The sequence below is a fragment of the Solanum verrucosum genome, unplaced genomic scaffold (genome assembly GCF_900185275.1).
Source record: "Solanum verrucosum unplaced genomic scaffold, falcon-dt-bn FXZP01000228.1, whole genome shotgun sequence".
Lineage (NCBI taxonomy): Eukaryota > Viridiplantae > Streptophyta > Magnoliopsida > Solanales > Solanaceae > Solanum > Solanum verrucosum.
The window spans coordinates 1,403,162-1,427,766 of record NW_026020210.1 but is presented as its reverse complement, the minus strand read 5'-3'; the positions used below and the strand labels follow the sequence as shown (position 1 = coordinate 1,427,766).

General features: G+C 35.8%; 2 protein-coding genes across 3 annotated transcripts in view; one reads left to right on the top strand and one right to left on the bottom strand.

Annotated features, from left to right (window-relative positions):
- LOC125830450 (methylecgonone reductase-like) overlaps positions 1 to 17,146 on the top strand; it is a 160,614-nt gene extending 143,468 nt beyond the window's left edge. Inside the window, exon 4 of one of the 2 annotated variants that reach the window (XM_049509647.1) lies at positions 17,135 to 17,146. The gene's annotated coding sequence lies outside the window, so the exon portion shown is untranslated. Of the gene's footprint in view, positions 1 to 3,210; positions 3,223 to 17,134 lie in introns of those variants that run through there. The other variant, XM_049509648.1, reaches the window with a different exon arrangement.
- The window catches only part of LOC125830410 (uncharacterized), a 34,337-nt gene extending 12,104 nt beyond the window's left edge, over positions 1 to 22,233 (bottom strand). Inside the window, exons 1-4 of the mRNA XM_049509603.1 lie at positions 21,379 to 22,233; positions 21,139 to 21,294; positions 20,089 to 20,343; positions 19,837 to 19,978 (exon numbers count right to left, since the gene is read on the bottom strand). Coding sequence (XP_049365560.1) covers positions 19,838 to 19,978; positions 20,089 to 20,343; positions 21,139 to 21,294; positions 21,379 to 22,233 — 1,407 coding nt within the window. The 3' untranslated portion in view covers position 19,837. The remainder of the gene's footprint in view (positions 1 to 19,836; positions 19,979 to 20,088; positions 20,344 to 21,138; positions 21,295 to 21,378) is intronic.
- Between the last annotated feature and the right edge of the window lie 2,372 nt (positions 22,234 to 24,605).

Genomic DNA, 24,605 nt, shown 5'->3' with positions numbered 1-24,605 from the left:
TCAAAATCCATATAAAACAGCCCACCAACAACATACATATATATATACATATATAACAACCTTCATAATTTGATCATTGAGGCATGAAAACCATAAACATCATATAATCATTCCATTTCATGATAATATACAAAAATAGACCATAATAGGATGTGTAGTAATAATTCCATAATTCAAGAGTTCATAAATGATCATAAGGACCCATAAACTTGAAGTAAAATAGAGGATAAATGGTTGGACTTGTGGAAAGGAAGGTTTCCACAATCAACCCACATACCTCAACTTTGGAGAATTCTTGATGAAGATTGGAATGGAGAATTGCTTGAGATTGAATCTTGAATCCGGAATTAAAGCTTGGGATCCTTGAATTTGGTTGATGATCTTGGTGGAATTTTTGGAGAGGGTTTAGAGAGAGTTTTTGGATGTTTTGAAGTTAAATGACTAAGTATGGATATGTCCCCTTTTTATAAAAACGTCCCAACACTTAGAAAAAAAAATTGAGGCGGGTGAACAGTGTTTTCGGCTACTGGAATTTGCATTTTCTGCCGGACAGGTTTTACGAAAATGGTCATAACTCCTTCATCCTAACTCGGAATGAGGTGAAACAAATTGCGTTGGAAAGATAACTCACAGAGCTTTAATTTTGATAGTTTGAGCTCCTTCCAGTTCCTTGTGTGCTGAGAGATATGCCCCTTTAAAGTTGACCCTCAAAATCGCATTTTTTGCGATTTTCGAATTTTGATACGGTTGTTCTAAAATTCGGGTTAGACTCATTTCCCACTCAATTTGACCCCCTGAATAAGAATATGAAGTCGAATTTCCAAAATGATGCACGGATTTTGAGATATATGGAAATTACAATTTTAGGTGTTTTCGAAGCACATTTTCGGGAATTTTTGGGGTCGTTTCAACAGAGAGTGTTGTACAAGTCTTTTATGTTCATTCCAGACAAAAGTATGTGTTTCTCTATTTCAACCTTTCTCAAAGCTTTATACACAAGACTCTGCTCATTCCAACCATTGTTCCCTTCTTCAAGGACCAGAAGACTAGGAAATTTTAGAAGTATTTCTCTAGTCTCTTTGACATAACCCTCTCCATCTTCTCCCGTGAGAATCCTTAACAAGTGATAACTGATTCCCAAAATACTCTTACTTTTCGTCTAGGATTTCAGCTTCACCATGTGTATAAGGTGTGGATTTTTTTTCATAGCATGGGATAAACAGTGAAAAACACCAACAATATCTTCATCTTTCTTTAAAGAGAAGTCCTTATTGTTCAAAGGGAATATCCACCGCCTATTTCTGGAACTCGGCTTCCCAGTAAAGAAACAAATTATATAGTGCCCTGATTACAAGCCGACACTCTAAGAACAGCTTCAGAAATGACTGAGAATAGTCCGCAATCCATCAACTTTTAGTCTGTTAAGTAGCTTGGGAGGAGGGACCATTGGTGGTACTGGTGCTACAGAGGGTGCCAGAGTTGGCACTGTGGCTGCTGCTGGGGTGGCTGACCTAGCACAGATCTTAGCCCGCTGGGACTATAGTGGTTGGTTGTCATCCGGTTCAGAGAATGCGGCTTGGGAGCTCTCACTATCGGAGTTGTGCTCCGGAGCCTTGGTAGCGGGCCTCTTGCCTTTGCCTTGTCCTCCCTTTGGAGGCTTGGGTTGGCCCCTCCTTCGTTCATATTCAGATATTTTAATCTTAAAAATAAATAAATGAGGTCGAAATTTCCTTTTAATACGTCACTAACTCATTGTTACTACAAATATAAGGACTGTTTGATAATGAGAATTTCCAAAACAAGACTTGCAATGAAAGTTCCAAATTGAGATACAAATGTTTCATTTTATTGAAAAGAAAAACATTTGGCCTATGAAAATTTCAAATACAACTTGAAGTTCGTATTCAAAATTGAAAAACACACGAACCCTTTCCTTCACTTTTGCTATATTTTTCTTTTTTTAATTTTTCCCCATATTTTTTTATATAAAAATAACCTCATTTTCTTTTTAAAGGAAATGCACACTCTAACAACCAAATATTTTTTGTAAAAATTATAACCAAACACAACTTTAAATTCAAAAAATTGAAATAATTTGAACAAATATTGGCAATAGTATATAATAGTTGGTATATGAGATCTAATCTATGATGGAGTGTACATGGCCGGGTTGGTTCGGGTTTTTCAACTATCAAACCAAACCATTTGTGTCGGATGTTTGAATTTATAAACCAAACCAAACCAATAAAAATCGGGTTTTTTAACCTCGGGGTTTTTCGGATTTTTTTGGATTTTTGGGTTTTTCCGGTAAAGTATTCATTCAAACATATAATTTACTTGTATTTCAGATGTTTGACAACCACGTCTTGTCCATGTTGCTCATCCCTCTGCCTCAAAGCATAAACGCGTGCAGTAGCTCTTTGTCCACTTGCTTGATTAGATCCACTTGTACCTGCTGTTTGGGTGTTTTTAGGTCTTGCACCTCTATTAGTTTGAGGAGGATTAATAGAAGGCTTATGAACTGAGCCTTCAATTTTCAAGGAAGGAGCATTATTAGGATTAGGACAATCCTTCACTTTATGATCAAAGCTCCCACAATTGAAACATGCACCAGAAGCTCTCCTACAAGTACCATAATGATTCTTTCCATATTGCGGACAAGTGGGGACACGAGGCTTGCCTTGGCCATAATTTGGAATGATAGCTGTAGAAAAATCTGATTTGTTTTGGTTTTGTTGCGGTGGCCTGTTATCACTACTAGCCTTAGAGTTATCAAACCTTCCCTTTTTTGATGGACCCCCAAAATCTGGTATAGGCTTCCGAAATTTGTTTTCATTTCTACTAGTTTCTTCTTTATCAAGTCGCTCTCAAGTAAAAGCAGCAGACACTAACTTACAAATGTTCTCATGTTGCAAGATCGCCACGTTCTTTCTAATGGAATCATTTAAACCATCTTCAAATTTCCTGCACTTGTTTTTTTCCTCTTTAATAATACCTCCAGCATAACGAGAGAGCCTTAGAAACTTATGTTGGTACTCAGCAATAGACATGCCTCATTGCCTTAAATTCAAAAACTCCTTTCTCTTTGCATCACAATAAGCAGGTGGAACATACTGCATACGAAATTCCCTAAGAAAATCATCCCAAGTAAGAACATGAGGTTTTACCTTGGCATTTGGAACACTTACCCACCAATCGTATGCATCATTTTGTAATAGTGAAATAGCATACTTAAATTTGGCAACATCTGAACACTCTAACTGCTCAAATACCCTCTCCATGCGCTCCAGCCATTGTTCAGCATCCGTGGGATCAACGGTGCCTTCAAACTCCACTCCACCCATTTTTCTCATTTTCTCAAAGTTAATCATGTTGGGATCATGCATCGCTTCATCCATATGGTGGAAGAATTCAGACATTTGTTGAAAAAGAGGATTCATGGCTTGAGTACTACGACTTATGTGAGGATGTGATCTAGCTCTTACACCCTGATGGTTTCCCACTTCAGACCCACTAATGTGGGGAACATATTGATTCGAGAAAGGTTCTCCAACCTCTTCTAGTTCATGAGGTTGGGGAACAGAGGTACCGAACCTTCACGAGCAGCTTCCGTAGGTCGGCCAGAAGAAGAGGCCATAACTTAATTCCTTCAAAAGGGAAGTTCACATTGTATTAGGGACATGTACATGATGCATGTGCACTCTACATGCGATAAAAATATTATAAACCATGTAAGTGAACAAATAATCCAAATAGAACCTTTTTACGAATGCGAACAAGTATACAAGTAATTCACAGTAAAAGTCCTAGAACCACAAACCTAGGCTCTGATACCAACACTTGTAGTGACCCTTCCGAAATAATATAAGCCAATAACTCACGAGATTTTATACATATATTGTCATCACACTAGTAAAAATGAAATAAAAAATATTACCAACTTTCTAGTACCCAAACTAGGTCGTTCATGCTTCACACAGTCACTCAAAATTAGTGGTAAATTTAATATATTACAAGACTTGGGCTTACACACCCCAAAAGAACAAAACATAGAGCCATACTTATACTACAACCTATGGTGACATGATCAAATTAGTCCTCAAAATTTCATGTAAATATACAACACAAAGATCATGTACAAGTCCCAAGGTTTATACAAAATATAGATGCCTATATGCAAATGTGATCTTCCTTAAAGCTCTCAAAATCCCCATCTACAATGGCTCACTTCACGCCTCCTCTAGATTATTCCCTATGATAGAAACAACAATCGCTATGCATATAGCTTAGTGGTGCAAAAACTATAAGTTCTAAGCCCTCAGATTCACCAAGCTATCTTTCTCAAGTCATGGGTAGCATAATCGAACATAATAAGTAAATCAACTAAACAATATATCAAGAGTATCAAGTTCGATATTTAGAGGTCCAAATATCAAGAACGCTCATAGCACCATTTTCCAAGAGATTCAATAACAAGGCTCGCCCAATATATACATCATGTCGTCACACCAAGCACAAACAGGTATCAAAAGGGCCGACACCCTGTATCAAGAAGGGTCAAAGCCCAATAATAAAGAGAACCAAGAACCATATTAAAAATGGTTTTCTAGTTCATACTTAAAATGGACTTCCATTCTTAAGACGGACTAAAAATCCAGAGTCAAGATGACAAATGATCTAAATCAAAGAGGCATGCCAGTAGTGACAAAGTTATAGCCACAAGAAGGACAAGGTCCCAACAAGAGTGCCAAGTGATCAAACAATCTGTACAAGTGGGCGAGTTACACAAACGTCTTTAACGTCTTAAAAGGTACCAACACGACAATGCAAAGTGACAAGAGGTAACCAAGGTACTAAGATCAACTTTCAGATATACCAGCAGTTAAAAGAGTGTAAGTACAAGCTTATACACGAAACTCATTGCTTTAGCAAAGAAACAGTCCAACACAACTTCGCGAGTTCAGATTGTAGACCAACCAATGTTTCAAGGTCCTCAACTTATTCACGAGTATATACAACCTTAAAAACATAATTAAATAACTTCTTTAATTCCTAGCAGCTCCATAATGTTGATGTAAAATAGGATTATCATCACAAGTAAGCTTTGTGTCACGAACTTAGAGTCTCACTAAAGCTCAGTGCGACATTTGACAACTTACTCACGAATCTTTAACGATCTTGTAAGCTCAAGTAAGCCCTTTGAAACTAAGATCGCTAAGAGAATGCAAAGAAAGACATAGAAAGATTTGAGAAGTTTTGGAAGAAGGCGTTGTATTACTTGGAGAATGCTTTACAACTTGCTTGGTTGGTTGCTTCAAGCTTGGATGGTTTACAAATGAGAAACCCTTCTATTTATACTACCTCCTAAGGGTCTAAGTGCAAATAAAAATTACTTTACAAGTCCCTCTTATAATTACATTTTAGTCCCTCTCTAGAATTCTCTACCAATTCTAGGATATTCTAAAGATTTCTTGGAAAATATCTAGTCCCTCTTCTAGAATTCTCTACTAGCCTAGAGAATTCTAAGGAATTCTAAGGAAAGATCTAGGGAATTCTAGAGTCTTCCACTAACCTCTCCATAACTATAGATTCTTCCCACTTATTTTTATGCGAAATTTTAATTACAAAGTGGCGGGTCATGACATAAGCCTGTACAAATACGACTATGCTCCCAAAACAGTGACTCTGGCCAGCCTAGTACCTCATGTCGCAACTTAGATTTGTAAAGGAAAACGACAAAACTAGACTTTATAACCTTCATGAAAGATGTAGCTACATCTCTTAAGGTTGCAAACAAACAAGAATCACCGCAAAATATATTTTGTACAACAAGATATATTCAAAAACTAGCAGTTGTTCATACAGGATTTGAAATTCCAAAATCTGGACAGAACTTGTCCTGTGTTGCATCCCATATTTTGAAGCCATAACAGCTAAATTAGAGGTTTACATAAACATAAGAGTTGTAGGTCTACGAATTATCTTTCCAAGTAATATTAATTCACTGTAAACTAAGTTCTAGAGAAAGAGATATGCATAAACTACCAAGCACTACCCAGCTCAGAAACAGATTTCGTCACTTACCAAAAAGAAGTGTATGTTCTCGAATTCCAGCCAAAAGGGCCAAGTTTTTCTCTTGTGATTTTGAAGAACAACTTGCTAGATAATGTTCTAAGGTTGTTATACTTCAGGTGAGACAAATTTTACTAGAAGAGGTGTCAAAATATAGTCTCACAAATGATGTTTATCACAAACAAAGTTGTCTCCAAAAGGTGGTTGCCCAAATAATTGTGTGCTGCCCAAACATACATATACACCTATATATATATCCCTAACCTCCTTTTAAAGCTATACATAATTCTAATTAGAATATTAAGAAAATACCCCAATACAATACCTTAAATTACGATCATAACTTATGTTAAGCAAGTTAGCAATTATCACAACATTTCAAGTTCCCAAAATGAGAGTAAAACATATTGTAATGATTAAGCAATGGTAAATCGACATGCGACTCTTGGTTAATATTTAGGGGTGTTACAGTTTTCTTGACCAACGATCTGACAAAGACACCTATTGGTCACATAGCATGCTGTATTGACTGCTTCAGCCCTGAAATTCATTGCAAGCCATGAATCAATCAACATAGTTCTAACAATTTCCACCAGTGTTATGTTCTTTCTTTCAACAACTCCATTTTGCTGAGGAGTTCTTGGTACTGAGAAGTTGTGATTGATTCCATTTTCTGCACAAAATTCTTCAATTTGAAAGTTTTCAAACTCTGTACCATGATCGGATCTGATGCTAGCAATTTGTAATTCGTCTTCAGTTGGATAGCATTGGCAAAAGTGATCAGTTGTCCACCTGTCTCATCCTTCGTCCGTAGGAACATATTCCATGTAAACCTGGAAAAATAATCAACAATGACAATAATATATCTCTTACCTCCTCTGCTTTAGATTCTGACGGGTCCACACAGGTCCATGTGAAGCAGCTCTAGAGGTTGGGTTGTACTGACTCCCTTCTTTGCTTTGAATGATGACTTAGTTTGTTTCACTTTGGCACAGGCATCACAGACTTTATCACTGGAAAACTTCAACTTTGGCAGTCTGCAGACCAGGTCCCCTGACATAAGTTTGTTCAACAAAAAAGTACTTACATGACCCAGTCGTCGGTGCCACAGATCTGCATCATCGGTTTGAGCACTCAGACAAGATAGATCATTTCTTTCAATAGAGTCAAGATTTACAACATACATAAACTTGACTCTAGTAGCAGACATAACAACCCTTTTGGTTATACAATTGGTGACCAGACATTTGTTAGCCATGAACTTTATTTCATTTCCTTTGTCATAGATTTGAGATATGCTCAAGAGATTGTATTTGAGAATCTCCATATAGCGTACATTGTTTATCGAATTATCAGCAGATCTCCCTATCTTGCCAATACCAAGAATAGAACCCTTCTTTCCACCACCAAATGACACACCACCACCATGGTGTGCTTTCAAAAAGAGTAAGTTTGACGTATCTCCAGTCATGTGCCTTGAGCATTTATTGTCCATATACCAGCACTGACTCCTTCCTCTCTTCTGCATAAGAATCACTTGTTAGATTTAGGAACCCACTTCAAACGAAGTTCCCAATAACTATCAAAAGGCTTGATAAGAAGTCTTCTTGTCCAGGGGGGCAAAGTGTTTTTGTAGAAACGATAACGGGGACTAGGTCCCTTTTGTTCCCTTTTATCATTGTTTTCATAGCTAACAAATTTCAAATGCTTTTCTTTTGCTCTTCTTAGAGGCTCACACTTTTCTTTTATATGATCATTATGCCCATAGTGAGTGAACAACAGATTGTCAGATACAGACATAGACTTGCTATGGGGATTATAGTGAGGTTCTATTGGTCTACATCCCAACCCTTTCTTTCCATTGAAACTCTGATTAGACAGGTTAGAGAGTATCTTAGAGGAATCAGACAACTTTAGAGAGTGGCTTAGTTCCTCCTTGACCCTACTCAGATCCTTTCTCAGTTGGGAATTAGTTTCAAGAGAAGCAACTAGCTTAAACTCAGAAATTTTAAGCTTTTCTTCCAATTCTTCCTCAGAGACTTGAGACATGAGAGCTGAATTTTCATCCTCACATAAACTTAATTTTTCATTTAGCATTAAGTTTTCAGTAGTTCGTTCATCAACAGAATCAATAAGCAGGGCAGCAAGTTTCCTCAATTTTTCAACAGGAAAAGTATATAGATCATCCTTAAGATCAAAAAGAGTTACCTCATCTCGATCTTCTTCATCATCAGATTTAGCCATCAAGGAGAAAATGGAGTTGAAAACACTTTCATCATCTTTAATGGCCATCATTGAAACACCTTCACGGCTTACTGCATCTTCTTCTGACTCACTTGAATCATTTCCCCATACAACAAAGGCTTTTCTCACCAACTGATCAACATGAGCCTTCCTCCGAGCATTGTCTGGGACTAGGTCCCTCTTGCGAGGTCTGGTGTCACGAGTTTCCTGCTTTTGACTGGGGCAGTCCCTCATGAAGTGACCAGGCTTGCCATATTTATGGCAAAGATCATTAGCAGTAACAGTTCTGCTAGTAGGGGTTTTCTTTTGGAAGCCTCCATGCTTCTTTATGATCTTCTGAAATCTTGTGGTGACATACGTCATCTCATCCTCGTCCTCAGTCACCTTAGTTTGAGAAGTTCTCAAAGCAATGGACTTCTCTTTCTTTGCTTCTTTCACCGTTGTTCCCTGTTTCTTGTTTAGCTCGTAGGTTTGAAGATTCCCAATCAGTTCATCCATGGGAAGAGTCATCAGATCTTTAGCTGTTGTTATGGCATCCACATTGTTTTCCCAAGATTTAGGAAGCACCTTAAGAATCTTGCGAAACTGCTTGCTAACAGGGATAGGTTCACCCAGACACCTGAGCTCGTTAGTGATAAAGGTGAATCTTGAGTTCATCTAAAAAATGGTTTCACCCTCCTTCATAACGAAGTTCTCATACTGAGTGGTAAGCATGTCAACTTTAGATTCTTTCACTTGCTTAGTTCCTTCATGAGCAGTTTGAAGACAGTCCCAAATTTCATTGACAGTCACACACGCAGAGATTCTGTTGTATTCATCAACTCCAATGCCACACACCAGAATCTTTTTTGCTTTGTAGTTCTTTTCTATCTTCTTTGTATCTGCTTTATTGTACTCCTTTCTGGTTTTGACAACAGTAGTGGTGAGCTCTCCATCCTTCACCTCCTTTATAGGAATATATGGTCCATCAAGAATAATGTCCCACAACTCAGTGTCCTCAACATTGATATAGTCATGCATTTGATTCTTCCACCATCCATAGTACTGGCCATTGAAATGAGGTGCCTGGTAGACGATTGTCCTTCCTCCATATTGGGTGGAGCAATCATTTATTCAAGATCTTTTATTTTCTTGGTGTTAACCAGACTGAAAAGTGAAGCTCTGATACCACTTATTGGAATGTATGCGTCCACTTATGTAGATGGGACCAGGTCCTCAACATAGTTACCGTAATAAACAGTAAAGCACAAATGCTGAAAGTAAAGATTGACAATCAACCTTACGTGGAAACCTCCTTGCTCAAGGGAGTAAAACCACGACCTGTTCTCAACAAGACTTTTCAAACTGCTTCCACTAATCTTCTCCAAGCAAAAGTAAAAGCCAGTTTACAAAATGAGATTAACCTGCTAATCTCCATACTGAGCAATACCTCCTATCAATTAGCTGAGCCAGAGGAGATACAACTCTGCCCACTATACTAATCCTAACTGATTAATATAGACTTAGAGTAAGAAACTAAGTTACCCTTAACCTAGTTCTTACAATGATTCATACAAGTTTGAAATGTTTCTTTCACAAATGAAACGAATACTACAATATAAGAACTATTACAAGCACACAAAATTACAATTGGTATAGAAAGCAATAAAAGCACTTCTATCAGGTCCCTTGCTGTTTTTGAAGCTTGAAAGTATCTCTCTTTGAATGAATAATGAATAATATTGTTTGTTGTTTAATATATACTGTTTACATCCCTACTCTATTCAAGTAAGGGCGAAACGTCGCGGTGACTAGAAAACTAATCAATTAAGTCAATTTTATAAGAATTTTAAGAATAAACAAATTTTAAAAGGAGTCGCCACCTAATTTTAGGAAAAACTAGGAAACCAATTAAATGATCCACGAAACCAAGAGATTATAGGTAATGGGTTCAAGTTATTCCGAAGGAAAGGTGTTAGGCATCCTTCGAAATCCACAAATATGGATCCCGACTATATTCATTTTTTTAAATTGAGGAGGAAATAAAACAATATACAAGTAAAACAAACATGTGATATAGGCAAGTAATAAAGTAAACAAGTAATCAGAGAAGCGACCTACTGTTTGCCTATCGTTAACAATATACATAATAATGAATATAATTTTCAAATTGTATTCGAATGACTTCAATGGGAAGCGATTCCGGGGTACCTGTAAAGACACTTGGTAAAAATATTAGTGTTAAATATATGAAAAAAAATTAATCATATAACTTGAAAATAAAAATCCTCCTTATTAACATGGGAGGCCTTGGAAATCGACGGTAATTTCCTTTTTAAAAAAACCTAACTTATACTTGCGACATTCAAAAGCGATTAACGAGGGCATACTGATTAAAATCTAGTAGAGGGATTAGATTCATAATGACCTCCGAAAAGTAATTTAAGCAAATAACCGATGAGCTTTTCATGTATATATAGTATCCTCACACTCAAGGATGAAATAACAAGAATATTATAAGCTTTCAAGTACTGAAATCAGCCTGCTCATGCTTCACACAAACATTCGAAACAAATAGTAAATTTAGTATATTACAAGACTTGGGTTTACACACCCCAAAAAGATAAAAACGTGTAGCAATACTTATATTACAACCCATGGTGGCATGACCAAATCAACCCTCAAATTCTCATGTAAATACACAACACATAGATCATGTACAGGTCCCAAGGTTTATACAAAATATATATGCCTATATGCAAATGTGATCTTCCTTAAGGCTCTCAAAACATCCATCTCCAATGGCCAGCTTCAAGCATCATCTCGAATAACCCCTACGATAGAAACAACTATCGCTAAGCATATAACTTAGTGGTGTAAAAACTATAGGTTTAGAGCCCTCAAATTCAGCTAGTTATCATTCTCAAGTCAAGGGCAGCATAATTGAACATAATAAATAAATCAAGTAAACAATATATAAAGAGTATCAAGTTCGATATTTAAAGATCCAAATGTCAAGAACGCTCATAGCACAGTTTTCCAAGAAATTTAACAACAAGGCTCGCCCAATATATACATCATGTTGTCACACCAAGCACAAACAGGTATCAAGAAGGGTCAAAACCCAATAATCAAGAGAACCAAGAACCATATTAAAAATGACTTTCTAGTTCGTACTTAAAATGGACAACTTCCATTCTTAAGACGGACTAAAAATCCAGAGTCAAGATGGTAAATGATCTGAATCAAGAGGCATGTCAGGAGTGACAAAGTCACAGCCACAAGAAGGACAAGGTCCCAACAAGAGTGCCTAGTGATCAAACAATTCGTACAAGTGGGCGAGTTACACAAGCATCTTTAATGTATTAAAGAATACCAATACGACAATGCAAAGTGACAAGAGGTAACCAAGGTACCAAAGTAAACTTTCAGATATACCAGCAGGTAAAAAGAGTACAAGTATAAGTTTATACACAAACCTCAGTTCTTTAGCACAAAAATAGTCCAATATAACTTCACGAGTTCAAATCATAGACCAACTAGCGTATCAAAATCTTCAACTCGTACACGAGGATATACAACCTTAAAAAATGAATTCAATAACTTATTTACTTTCTAGTAGCTCAATAATGATGGTGTAACACAGGGTTATCATCACAAGTAAGCCTAGCCTGTACAAATACGACTATACTCCCAAAACAAATATTCTGCCCAATAAAATAGTTGCATGTCGTAACTTAGATTTGAAACAGAAAACAACCAAAATGGAATTTATATCCTTCATAAAAGATGTAGGTACATCTCTTAAGCTTGCAAATAATCAAGAATCACATAAAAATACGCTTTGTACAAAAGGATATAATCAAAACACAAACAGTTGAACGTACAGGATTTCTAATTCCAGAATCTGGACAGAACTTGTCATATGTTGCGTCCCTTATTTCGTATCCATAATAGCTAAATTAGAATTTTACATAAACACAAGAGTTGTAGGTCTACAAATTAGCTTTCCAAAACATATTTATTCACTGTAACTAAGTTATTTTGAATGAGATATGCATAAAATACCAAACACTACCCAGCTCAAAAGTAGATTTCGTCACTTACCAAAAGGAAGTGTGTGTGTGTCGGATTCCAACCAAAAGGACTTAGTTATTCTCTTGATTTTGAAGAACAACTGTTTAGCTAATGTTATAATGTTCTTAGACTTGAGGGAAAACGAATTCAATCAAAGGAGGTGTAAAGATATATAGCTACAAAAGTTATCCTTGCCACATGGACAGATGTCACCAAAAGGGGCTGCCCAAACAAATAGATGGCTGCCCAAAAAACATACATATATAACTATATTTATGTACTTTATACCCACAATTCCAATGTATAAGTATAATTAGATAATTACGCAAATACCCTCATACAATACCTTAATTTACGATAACAATTTATGCCAAGCAAGTTTGCAAATCACAACATTTCAAGTTCCAAAAATGAGAATAAAACATATTCTAGTAATTACGAGATGATGTAACAACATGCGACTACTTGTTTAAGCATTTAGGGGTGTTACAGCTCTCTTCTCCTTAAAGAAATTTCATTTCGAAATTTACCTTAAACTAGTCCCGAAACTAGTGCGGATATTGGGTTCTCATGTCTTTTTCTCTTTCCCAGGTAGCTTCTTTTCCAGAATGGTTCCTCCAAAGTACCTTTACTAAAGGGATTCTCTTGTTCCTAAGTTGCTTTACTTCTCGAGCTTGAATTAGGATAGGTTCTTCATTATACGTCAAGTCAGGATTAACCTCAATAGATTCAACTGGAAGAACATGAGATGGATCAGAACGATATCTTCTAAGCATAAAAACATGGAAGACATTGTGGATCTTGTCTAACTCAGGTGACAAAGACAATTTATATGCAACTGGTCCAACCCTTTCAAGTATCTCATAAGGTCCGATAAATCGGGGACTAAGTTTTCCTTTTTGGCCAAATCTCATAATCTTTTTCCATGGAGACACCTTTAAGAATACTTTATCTCCAACTTGATATTCTATGCCACGCCTTTTAAGATCAGCGTACGACTTTTGTCTATCCAAAGAATTTTTTAGACGATCTTTGATAATTTTTACCTTGTCCTCTGTTTGTTGCACAATTTCAGGACCAACAAGCTTTCTTTCACCAACTTCACTCCAACAAAGAGGGGTCCGACATTTTCTCCCGTATAAGGCTTCATAGGGAGGCATTCCAATACTCGATTGGTAACTGTTATTGTAAGAAAATTTTATCAAAGCTAAGTGTATGTCCCAACTACCCTCAAACTCCATAATGCAAGCTCGAAGCATATCCTCCAAAATTTGTATCAATCTTTTCGACTGGCTGTCTATTTGAGGATGGAACGAAGTGCTAAATTTCAACTTAGTACCCAAAACTTCATGTAAGTTGCCCCAAAATCTAGATGTAAATCGTGGGTCTCGATCAGATACAATAAACACAGGTATCCCATGTAGTCTTACAATCTCATTAATGTATAACTCGGCTAAACGCTCAAGTGAGTAATCCATCTTGATTACTAAGAAGTGAGCACTCTAGGTTAGCCTGTCCACAATCACCCATGTTGGATCATGATTCCTTTGAGTGCGAGGAAGTCCCAAAACAAAGTCCATAGTTATTCTCTCTCATTTCCATTCCAGCATAGACAAGGGTTGTAGTAAACCAACCGGGACCTGATGTTCTGCCTTTACTTGCTGACAAACCAAACATTTTGAAATGAATTCCGCAATATCTCTCTTCATACCATTCCACCAATAAGTTTCTTTGATGGTCTAGTACATCTTTGTACCTCCAGGATGCATTGCATATGGCGAAGTATGTGTTTCATTCAATTTCTCTCCTCAATTTTTCATCATTAGGGACGCATAACTTGTTTTGATAAAATAAGCCACCATCCTCCGTAAATGTAAAATCATGTTTTTCCCCACTTTGAACTTCTCTGGTCAATTTTACAAGTCTCTTATCTACCTTTTGTGCTTCTTTCACTTGTTCAAGTAATATTGGCTTTACTTGCAAATTAGCAATAACTGAACCATTTAAATCAAGTGTAAAACAAACATTCATGGCTCTTAACTCAAGAAGCAAGGGTAAAGGACTCAAAGAAATGTGTGCGAAGGATTTTCTACTTAAGGCATCATCAACCACATTAGTTTTACTTGGATGATAATCAATCATGCAGTCATAATCCTTGATGAGTTCAAGCCATCTACGTTGTCGAAGGTTTAGCTCCTTTTGAGTACCCAAGTACTTTAAGCTCTTGTGATCAGTGAATATATGACATTTCTCTCCATACAAATAATGCCGCCATATTTTCAAAGCAAACACTATAGCAGCAAGTTCAAGATCATGAGTAGGGTAATTCATTTCATGCGGTTTAAATTTCCGAGAGGCATAAGAAATAACCTTCCCTTCTTGCATCAAAATGCAACTGAGACCGTGGTGAGAAGCATCGTTGTATACTACATATTCTTTCCCTTCAATTGGTAGAGTAAGTATTGGCGCTTAAGTCAACAAGGATTTGAGAGTTTCAAAGCTCTCTTGGCATTTATCATCCCAAGTAAACTTTACTTCCTTCTGCAAGAGCCTAGTCAAAGGGGAGGCGATAATGGAATAGCCTTTCACAAATCTTCTGTAGTATCCTGCTAAGCCCAAGAAACTTCTTACCTCAGTCGGACTTTTAGGAGGTCTCCATTCAACAACTGCTTGTATCTTACTAGGATCCACCTTCACACCTTCAGTTGATACAACATGTCCTAGAAAAGCTACTTCATCAAGCCAAAATTCACACTTTGACAGTTTAGCATAAAGTTCTTTCTCCTTCAAAATTTGCAAGATAATCCATAGGTGTTTATCATGGTCTTCACTACTTCTGGAAAATATTAAAATATCATCTATAAAGACAACCACAAACTGATCAAGAAAAGGCTTGAATACCCGATTCATTAGATCCATGAATATCGCAGGAGCATTTGTCAATCCAACTGGCATCACAAAAAATTCATAATGACCATATCGAGTTCTAAAAGCAGTTTTAGGAATATATTTCTCTCTAACACGCAGTTGGTGATATCCAGATCTTAAATCAATTTTTGAGAATACTTTAGCACCTTTAAGTTGGTCAAACAAATCATCAATTCTTGGTAGTGGATATCTATTCTTGATTGTTATTCTGTTCAATTGTCTATAGTCAATACAAAGCCTAAGAGTGTCATCTTTCTTCTTTATGAATAAAACAAGGGCTCCCCAAGGAGAAACACTAGGTCGAATAAAACCTTTCTCAAGAAGTTCTTGCAATTGAGATTTCAATTCTCGTAATTCTGCTGGAGCCATTCTATACGGAGTGATAGAAATAGGGGTAGATACTGGAATAAGCTTGATTAGAAATTCAACCTCTCTTTTCGAGGGCAATCCCGAAAGGTTTTCTGGAAATACTTCTAGAAAATCACACACAACAGGTATGTCTTTGATACAAGGACTCTTCAATTGTGTATCAACTATGTGATCAAGGTATGCCCCACAACCTTGACGCATCAACTTTCTTGCCAAGGCCACAGAAATAATACTAGATGTCACTGATCTTTCACCTTGTACAATGATGTGTGAAAATGTAGGATCTTTAAAAGTCACATGCTTAGACCTACAATCTACAACTGCATGATATGTATAAAGTCAATTCATCCCGATAATAACATCAAAATTCTTGAAGGGCATTTCAATCAAATCAGCAGGGAAGACTAGGTTTTGAATCACGAAGGGACAATTTTGGTAAACTCGATTACACACAACTTGATAACCCAGAGGACTTTCAACCAGCACATCATAATTAAGACTCACAGATTTCACATTTTCAAGAAGAACACGTGATGAACAAATATAGGAATGTGTAGAACCAAGATCAAACAATGTAAACACGCATAAGCCAAATAAGTGGAATTTACCGACAACCACGTCTTGTCCATCTTGATCATCCCTCTGCCTCATAGCATAAGCGCGTGCAATAGTCCTTTGCCCACTAGCTTGATTATCTCCACTTGTACCTGCTGCCTGGGTGTTTTTAGGTCCTGCACCTCTATTAGTTTAAGGAGGATTGACAGAAGGCTTATGAACTGAGCCTTCAGTTCTCAACGATGGAGCATTATTAGGATTAGGACAATCCTTCACTTTATAATCAAAGCTCCCACAGTTGAAACATGCACCAAAAGCTCTCCTGCAAGTACCATAATGATTCTTTCCACATTGTTGACAAGTGGAAACGCGAGGCTTGCCTTGGCCATAATTTGGAGTGCTAGCTGTAGAAAATTCTAATATGTTTTGCCTTTGTTGAGGTGGTCTCTTATCACTACCAGCCTTGGAATTATCAAACCTTCCCCTTTTTTATGGACCACCAAAATCTGGTCTAGGCTTTCGGAATCTGTTTTCATTTCTACTAGCTTCTTCTTTATTAAGTCGTTCCCAAGTAAAAGCAGCAGACACTAACTTACAAAATTTCTCACGTTGCAGGATCGCCACATTCTTCCTAATTGAATCATTTAAACCGTCTTCAAACTTCCTGCACTTGTCTTTTTCCTCTTTAATAATACCACCAGCATAGCGAGAGAGCCTTAGAAACTTATGTTCGTATTCAGCAATAGACATGCCTCGTTGCCTTAGATTCAAAAACTTTTTTTTCTTTGCATCACAATAAGCAGGTGGGACATACTTCATACGAAATTCCTTAAGAAAATCATCCTAAGTAAGAAAATGAGGTTTTACCTTGGCATTCGGAACACTTACTCACCAATCGTAAGCATCATTTTGTAATAGTGAAATAACATACTTAAATTTTGCAACATCTGAACACTCTAACTGCTCAAATACCCTCTTTATGCGATCAAGCCATTGTTCAGCATCAGTAGGATCAACAGTGCCTTCAAACTCCACTCCACCCATTTTCCTCATTTTCTCAAAATTAATCCCATGGGGATCATGCATCGATTCAACCATGTAGTGGAAGAATTCAGCCATTTGTTGAAAATGAGGATTCATGGTTTGAGTACCATGACTCATGTGAGGATGTGGACCAGCTCTTACACCCTAATGGTTTCCCACTTCAGAACCACTAGTGTGGGGAGCATACTAATTCGAGATATGTTCTTCAACCCCTTCCAGTGCATGAGGTTGGGAAACAGAGAAACCCGAACCTTCACGAGCAGCTTCCATAGGTTGGTCAGAAGAAGTGGCCATGACTTAATTACTTCAAAAGGAAAGATCATATTGCATTAGGGATATGTACTTGATGCATATGCACCCTACATGTGATGCAATTATTATAAACCAACTAAGAGAACAAAAAAAAAATCTAAATAGAACCCTTCCGAAAGCAAACAACTATACAAGTGATTCACAACAAAAGTCCTAGAACCACAAACCTAGGCTCTGATACCAACACTTATAGCGACCCTTTTTAAAGAGACCTAACTTATACTTGCGACATTCAAAAGCAATTAACGAGGGCATACTGATTATAATCTAGTTGAGGAATTAGATTCATAATGACCTCCGAAAAGTAATTTAAGCAAATAACCGACGAGCTTTTCATGTATATATATTATCCTCACACTCAAGGATGAAATAACAAGAATATTACAAGTTTTCGAGTACCGAAATCAGCCTGCTCATGCTTCACACAAACATTCAAAACAAATAGTAAATTTAGTATATTACAAGAGTTGGGTTTACACACCCAAAAAGAAAAAAAACGTATAGTGATACTTATATTACAACTCATGGTGACATAACCAAATCAGCCCTCAAATTCTCATATAAATACACAACACATAGATCATGTACAGGTCCCAAGGTTTATACAAAATATATATGCCTATATGCAAATGTGATCTTTCTTAAGGCTCTCAAAACATCCGTCTCCAATGGCCAGCTTCAAGCATCATCTCGAACAACCCCTACGATAGAAACAACTATCGCTAAGCATATAACTTAGTGGTGTAAAAACTATAGTTTGGAGCCCTCAAATTCAGCAAGTTATCATTCTCAAGTCAAGGGCAGCATAATTGACCATAATAAATAAATCAAGTAAACAATATATAAAGAGTATCGAGTTCGATATTTAAAGATCCAAATGTCAAGAACGCTCATAGCACAGTTTTTCAAGAGATTCAACAACAAGGCTCGCCCAATATATACATCATGTCGTCACACCAAGCACAAACAGGTATCAAGAAGGGTCAAAACCCAATAATCAAGAGAACCAAAAACCATATTAAAAATGGCTTTCTAGTTTGTACTTAAAATGGACAACTTTCATTCTTAAGACGGACTAAAAATCCAAAGTCAAGATGGTAAATGATCCGAATCAAGAGGCATGCTAAGAGTGACAAAGTCACAGCCACAAGAAGGACAAGGTCCCAACAAGAGTGTCAAGTGATCAAACAATCCGTACAAGTGGGCGAGTTACACAAGCGTCTTTAATGTATTAAAGAATACTCATTTTCTTATTATGTATAGGAAGAATAGAAATAATTTTGTATTAGAAAAAGAAATTAATAAGATACAAACTTACCAGATTAGTAAAAATTCAGTGTGGAGACTAGAAAATGTAGGAGAAATTAGGAGTGTTTTTGTGATGAAATAAATGAAGAGCAATCCCATGACAATGGTAGTTCTCAACTGATATAAAATACAAATCTTTCACCTATCTTTGATTGGATATAATTGATACATAATATATTTGAAAGAGGGGATGAATGCATATTATATTCATTGTATCGTGGATATAATTGATACAAAATACAAATACAATTGATACAAAATACAAAATAATTTTTTGAATACAATATATAAAACCCTACATATAGCTACGAATTATAATATTTTATCGTAAATACATATCACATTTTGCCTTGTTGCGCAATTTTCCCTTAAATCTGCTTCTGACATTATTATATTTCATCCTAATTCAATAATTTTAGCTGAATTCAAGATCTGTTTTGTCCTTAGAAAGGCAAAAGTAACATCTTTCGAATAAATTATTCTTTTTTGTTATTTCACGGCAACAGTAACCTCTTGGAAATAAATTAATTCTTTCTTGCTATTTCACTGCAAAATAAGATGTCAACTAACCAAATTGTTTTGCTTTTGAGATATTCAAATTGAAAATTAAATTTGGACTTATTTACTTTTAGAAGTAGGAAGCCTACTTATAAGTTAAAGAATATTTTTGCTAGATAATATCTATCTAATTAAATGCTAATTAACTATTCAACTTCTTAACATTAACAAACATGTCACTATACAAAGATCCAAAGATAGATCATTCACAAACACTTGTACTATCATTTACTCGAAGTTTTATTTTAATAACATCAATATTATTTTACAAAACCGTATAATTCATGACTTGACATACAAGTGCAACACATGTGTCGAGGAACCGTATAATATCATAACTTGCATTTTGTGTACTACACTAGGGACCAGAGTCACCAGAAGGGAAAGAACCTCACATCAGTATAGACTCATAGCCTTCCTGATCCCTTTGATTCCGACGTTGATAAATAACAGCAGCACCAACAAGTAGTGCAATTCCAAACACTGCTGCCAAGGCTCCAATAGCATTCTGCAATATTACAATCTCACCTGTCTGCAATAGTGAAGAAGAAACAAGTTCAGAAATATATGATCTTGTGTAGACTTAAGTAGGAAATTCACTACTCTGAATCTCGAAAACTTTTAATGAGTCAAAGATCTTACTTCATCTGTGGAATGTAGGATAGAATTAGGCTTCGGTGACGGTTCAGCAACTAAGAGATAGAACAACCCCATCACTCCTGTATGCCTTTGGGCATTGCTATAGTTTGATAGTAAAGTTACAGTCTCCCCTTCCGAGATCTTGATAGAGCCAGGTCTAGGATAACAAGTAGACATCCCGACAATGTAACCAGCTTCATTTCCTGGTTCCTTTCCTTCCCCATAGATTGGAAGAGATGAGCATATGACACGTCCATCCTAGACCAAAGCAGCGGAAACAGACAAGAAGAAATTAAGAAATAACCAACACCAAACACCAACGAACAAGGTGCTCCACAAATCAGAACAAGTAAATCTGCTTAGCTAATCATGATGACAATTGAGAATAATATGCTATACAAACACGCAACAACTATTATGACTGCTTTACTACCCGATAGCCATGTCATTATACACTAGCTTATCTTCCTGAGTTCCCACACAAGTACTGAACTTACACCTATGCACTTACAAAACTAAAGCAGTTAACTATCAAGAAGCAATATTATCACCTATAAAATGATGCAGTTCATCGAGGGGCCACTATATTAACTAAGGAGACAATATAACACGGCCATTAATTGTCTCAACGGGAAGGAGGCTCCATTCAGTATACTAAAAAACATCAAGCTTTCTGCAGCTAATTGAAAATAAATTGAAATGATACCATTCTGACAGTCTGGGACATAACAGTTTGAATCAACAAAATAATCTTTGGAAGTATGACAATCATGTCAAATAAACACTAACAACACTTCTCTTTTATCGGATGTTAAGAGAACGAGACTAAATGTGGATTCAATCAATCTGGTCTTGAAAGTCGTGGCATACATAACCAGTGTTAAGATGACACCCAACTAAGCCAAGTATCATTAAATGAAAAAGTTTATTGTACAAAAATCTTTGTTTTTATCAATAAGTTAATCGACTGAAAATATATAAGAAACATATACAAGTAATCCAGATTGTAAGCAGAGCATAACCAAAGAAACAAAATATAATAGCTCAGAGTACCTCTCCATGGAGTGCCATACCAGTCCCTCCTGTATGTTGATGAGCAACTCCATAGATAACGTCTCCGCCGCTAGGAAAAGTTACAATTATCTTCTTTGTATGAGTGCAATCGACATTTGCAACAGCTGATGAACATGACTCCACTAAATATTCAATCTGAAGTAAAAGAAATTGCCTGAATATTAGTAAAGAGTTAAAAATGATTTGAGTTATGAACTAAATTATCATTTTCTCTCACACCTGGCAGTGATGTCTTGCCACAGCGGCAGTCGATTTTTCTGGCTTTTTCCATGTATCAGTTATATCAAGTATGTAAATTTTTACAGGCACGATGGAGGGATCCCAATCAATATACTTCACTGTGTACTTCAGGTACAGGCTTCTCTTTGATCCTTGGAATCCGTCTTTCACCCTGCATCTTGTTTCATCGTAACAACATCTCAACCCTCCAATGTAATCTGGCCCTATAACTCGGTCATGCTCGTCCTTGGTAACATTATAAAGATCACACCTGCATTCAGTACATCCCAATCTATCTTCCGCACCTCGTGTATCAATTGCATGTACATTGAGCAACCATTTCTCCTCGTATCCAGAAGGTACTTCGACTGGATTACCAACTTCTATTCCATAAGGATCTGGAACATAGGTGATTGTTTTTCGCGTCTCTGACCCAAGGCCAAAATATTGAGAAAGGCCTCCATCACATATCCCTGAGTTTCTCTTGACAATAAAATCTGATTGGTGGAATCCCAAATCATCATGATACTTTGTTACTTCCACACCTTTTCGATGATAATATCTTATAACAACCCAGTGGTGAAGATATGTCTCGTAAAGGGGTACAGGATTCCCTGCCTCATCAACTACTTCAGCATCGAAATTTTTGATAGCAATATGGCCTTTTGGGAAGCCAATGTTGTAGTAAAACTTGTTAGAGACAGATCCAGGTTCCAGCACAAATGCTGGTGATAGAAAGACAGCAGATTTCACACAGCTTTCTTGTGTTACTCGAGATTGTGAACTTGGATCAACTGTTAATAACAGTAAGATCAAAACAAGTGAAAGCAACTGGTAATTTGGACAGCCTAACATATTTTCCTCTTTACAACATCACTTGATGCAAGTATATCTGTTGACAACGGTATCCTCAATCAATCAACAACCCATAAATTTAAGCATAAAGAGTTTAGTATTAGTTTCTATTAAGGGGCAGAGCTAGCGTTTTAGCTACAGGTTTGACCAAACCCAGTACACTACTAGAAACAAGTATTGTTCCACTGTGAATTAGTGGAAAATTTATGCTACAAAACATGATTTTTCCACTCATTTTTCATCGAACCAGCTCACTAGTAGAAAAATGCACAATGGTAAATAGATTCTCTCTGAAATAATGGGTAACTTCATATTTTTTCCGCATGAACATATTACTATTTTTCTTTTCTCATCGATTCAATCAAAAAAATCTATGAGAATTGTGATTGAACATTTTTTAGTGGAAAATTTCTATGGAAAAATAGTGATTTATTTTAGTAGTGGTAGCTTTGATCCAAATAATATGTTAGTATTAAAATCTATTCATTGAATATGAACATAATATTAATCTAGAACACAGTAACTTAAAAAGACTAAAATCCCTGAACCTATAAACTTCAACTTTTAACTGTAATTCTATGTAAGAATGCATACATTCTGTTGTTGTTGATAAAAGGAATTACAGAATACTGCAAACAGTCTTTTTCCCTTGTCTGGTTCTTGAAAGCGAAATAAATATGCAACTTTGTATAATAACATACACTAGAAATTTAAGAAAAAGATGAAAGTTAATTAAACAGTCATTGACCACCTTTTCTTAGGTTTTGGTAAGGAGGAAAATATTTTCCAATTTCCTATGTTTGAAAAATATTTTTCTAGGAAAACAAGTTGCATATAACATTCCAAGTTTATTGTCTTCTCTCAGTCCACCCAATACCCTCAAACCCCCTCTCCTTGATCATCCACCCCGCCACCCCCACTCGGCGAATTAGGAGTTTGAGAGTTCTAAATTTCATTTAAAAAGTTGATAGTGGGGTTTGAACCCACAACTCTGCCATGGAAAGCAATTGTACAATACTTCCTTAGTACCATTGAGTTATCAATCAATTTTGTTGGGGGTTCACAAGTTAATATACATATATATTTATTTAATTTTTCAGTACAAATATAGGATTTACGAAAAAATTATTGAGTTCGTCTAAACCCACGAACCCCACCTAGCTCCGCCTTTGCCACTCCACATCCCATCCCATCACACCTCCATATATTTTGCGAGATAACATATGAATATTCTTGAATAATATTTTCTTGTTTACTTGCCAATGACTAAGAAAATAAGTAAGAACCTCATTTATTTTTGAAGAAAATATTTTTTATGAATTTATTTTTCAGCAGAAAACATGTCCCATCATACCAAACACATAGTAAAAATCGTGCATAAAGCTAAAATTAATCGAAAAACTAACATATATATTATGAGCAATGAAATTCTTTGATCTGGTACAGTAAATCTGTAAATAAAGTATACTAATGATCATTAAGAAAATATAAACTTACCCGATCAATAAGCAAAAAATTCAGTGTGGAGAGACGGGCAATTCCTTCTGTATCGAAAATGAATTTTTTGTGATAGAAAAAAATAGAGATATTATGAAAGCTAAGATATATAGCGACTCTGGTGAGGACACTGCTTACGACATCTGTTGGAAATAAATAGTACTCCATTCATTTTATTTTATATGAATTAGTTTGATTCGATACAAGATTTATAAATTAAAAAAAAAAAGATTTTTAAAACTTATGAACTAAAATGAATTATAGAAATTTGTATAATTATAAATCATTTATTAAAAGTAAAATGAACATTTTAAAGTTAAATTGATAAATGATTTTGATTTGAGGAGGAAATTTGGGCGATCCAATTCATACTCTCTTGATATTGACATGCCCTCAATATTGTCAAACCTATTACCAAAAAAAACAAAAAGATACTGTCAAATCTAACTGATAAGTTTCACATCTAGATTATACTGTACTAGTATTTGTCTTTCGTCTTTATATAGTACTATATAATTTAACTTTGACATTAAAAAATAATAAATATTTTAAAATTAAATTATTACTAAATATAAAATGTCATTTTTTATTGACTGATTAAAGAAAAAATAGTTCATATGAATAGGAACAGAGATAGTATAAAGCAAGAGGAAGACAATAGTTTTAAATCTATATACTTTTTTTGCCTCAGTTTATATGATATATTTTTTTATTTGACAAATATGTAATGATACTATCAACATTTTATATATGTTGGATTACATTTATTTGGCAAACAATTTCACCAATATTTACTTTTTTATTTAAAAATCTACATATTTTTAAAATAATTTTAAAGCATTGCAAAATCTTCTTGTGTTTCTTAACCTCTAAGA